At 36.0% G+C, this 1261-nt stretch overlaps 1 protein-coding gene across 1 annotated transcript in view; it reads right to left on the reverse strand.

Moving 5' to 3' along the window:
- Positions 1 to 741: 741 nt before the first annotated feature.
- Positions 742 to 1261, reverse strand: part of LOC111373160 (rho GTPase-activating protein 5-like) — a 7457-nt gene continuing 6937 nt past the window's right edge. The window contains exon 5 of the mRNA XM_022995644.1: positions 742 to 885. Within this exon, the coding sequence (XP_022851412.1) occupies positions 742 to 885 (144 nt within the window). The remainder of the gene's footprint in view (positions 886 to 1261) is intronic.

Genomic DNA, 1261 nt, shown 5'->3' on the forward strand with positions numbered 1-1261 from the left:
CCCTACTTGCCTGTAGGATCAACATCATGGTGATGTAAGGCAATATCTGTAGAAACTTTCGTGATTCTTACTTATTATGCCATTCAAAAGCTCATTGTAACTCTAATATCATGTTTTTGACCAAATCCAGGGGTCAGAACCATTGCAGCTATATTGTAATCTATCCTTTCTATGCCAAGCTACCTCTTTTTGATTCAGATGGTTAATCTGTTCAAATTTTGTAAACATTACTTTCTCTCGCCGAAAATCAGTAGATGTAGTTGAGTTTGTTTTCGACCCCAAATTTATTGAGAAGATAGGGGTATGTTTGTCGTTTGTGTGCTTCTTATCTACTAGGATCCATCAATTCTCATTGATTTGAAATGGGTAGGATACTTATCAATTCTCATTGATTTGAAATGGGTAGGATTCTTATCTCCATATCTCTACCTGTGGGGCAAAATATCTAGAATACAAATGGATTGGAAATCACAACCTTCAACCAATTGGCAGTTCATACTATTTTGTTTTAGAATAATGCTATGTAGCCTCACTGGATTAAAACCCCAATCTATGCGGCGTTAATGTGGTATTAAATTATAGGTGAGATTAAATGTCATTTAATTTCACATTTTATTCAGCCTATTATCTAGCGTTACTAAGATTGAGGTTGTAACCTCAATGAGGCTAAATAGCATAACTCTTTGCTTTATCATTTGGAAAAAAGTGCGTGCAGATTTGGACATTAAAATGTGTTTTTGGTCAACTAGATCCTTCATTCGCTGGATGCATTGCTTGCCGAGGAAAAAAATTGAGGTTCCAAATATCTAGGTTATATGTCAATTTTCGGGGTTTTTGTTTGTCCTTTTTTCTTTGCCCTCTTGCATTCCTAGCAGTCACCACGTGCTAAAAAAAATAAAAAAATAAAAGGGAAGAGCTAATATTTTTCCTAATGTAAAACTCTGAAATTTGAGTCTCTTACGTGGGAATAAAATGGTAAAGAGATCATATTGGGGCAAAGTTGATAGAATAGGTAAATTGTTGCATCAACTAAAATTCTCAAGTTTATCGTGCTATTGTGAATTATGCTTGTGTTGAAAGACAATGTCTAGGCTCAACTCTTAAACATCTTAGCTTGGATCGGCCATGAGGACGAGCCGAGCCGGAGATTGGCCCATGTTCACAAGCAATGCTCAGCTTGGCCGTTTAGCCCATGTCGACATGAGCCAGCCCATGGACTGGCTCATTTTTTACTTTATTTAAAAAAAAAAAAAAAAAAATG

This window comes from Olea europaea, unplaced genomic scaffold (assembly GCF_002742605.1).
Source record: "Olea europaea var. sylvestris unplaced genomic scaffold, O_europaea_v1 scaffold1075, whole genome shotgun sequence".
Lineage (NCBI taxonomy): Eukaryota > Viridiplantae > Streptophyta > Magnoliopsida > Lamiales > Oleaceae > Olea > Olea europaea.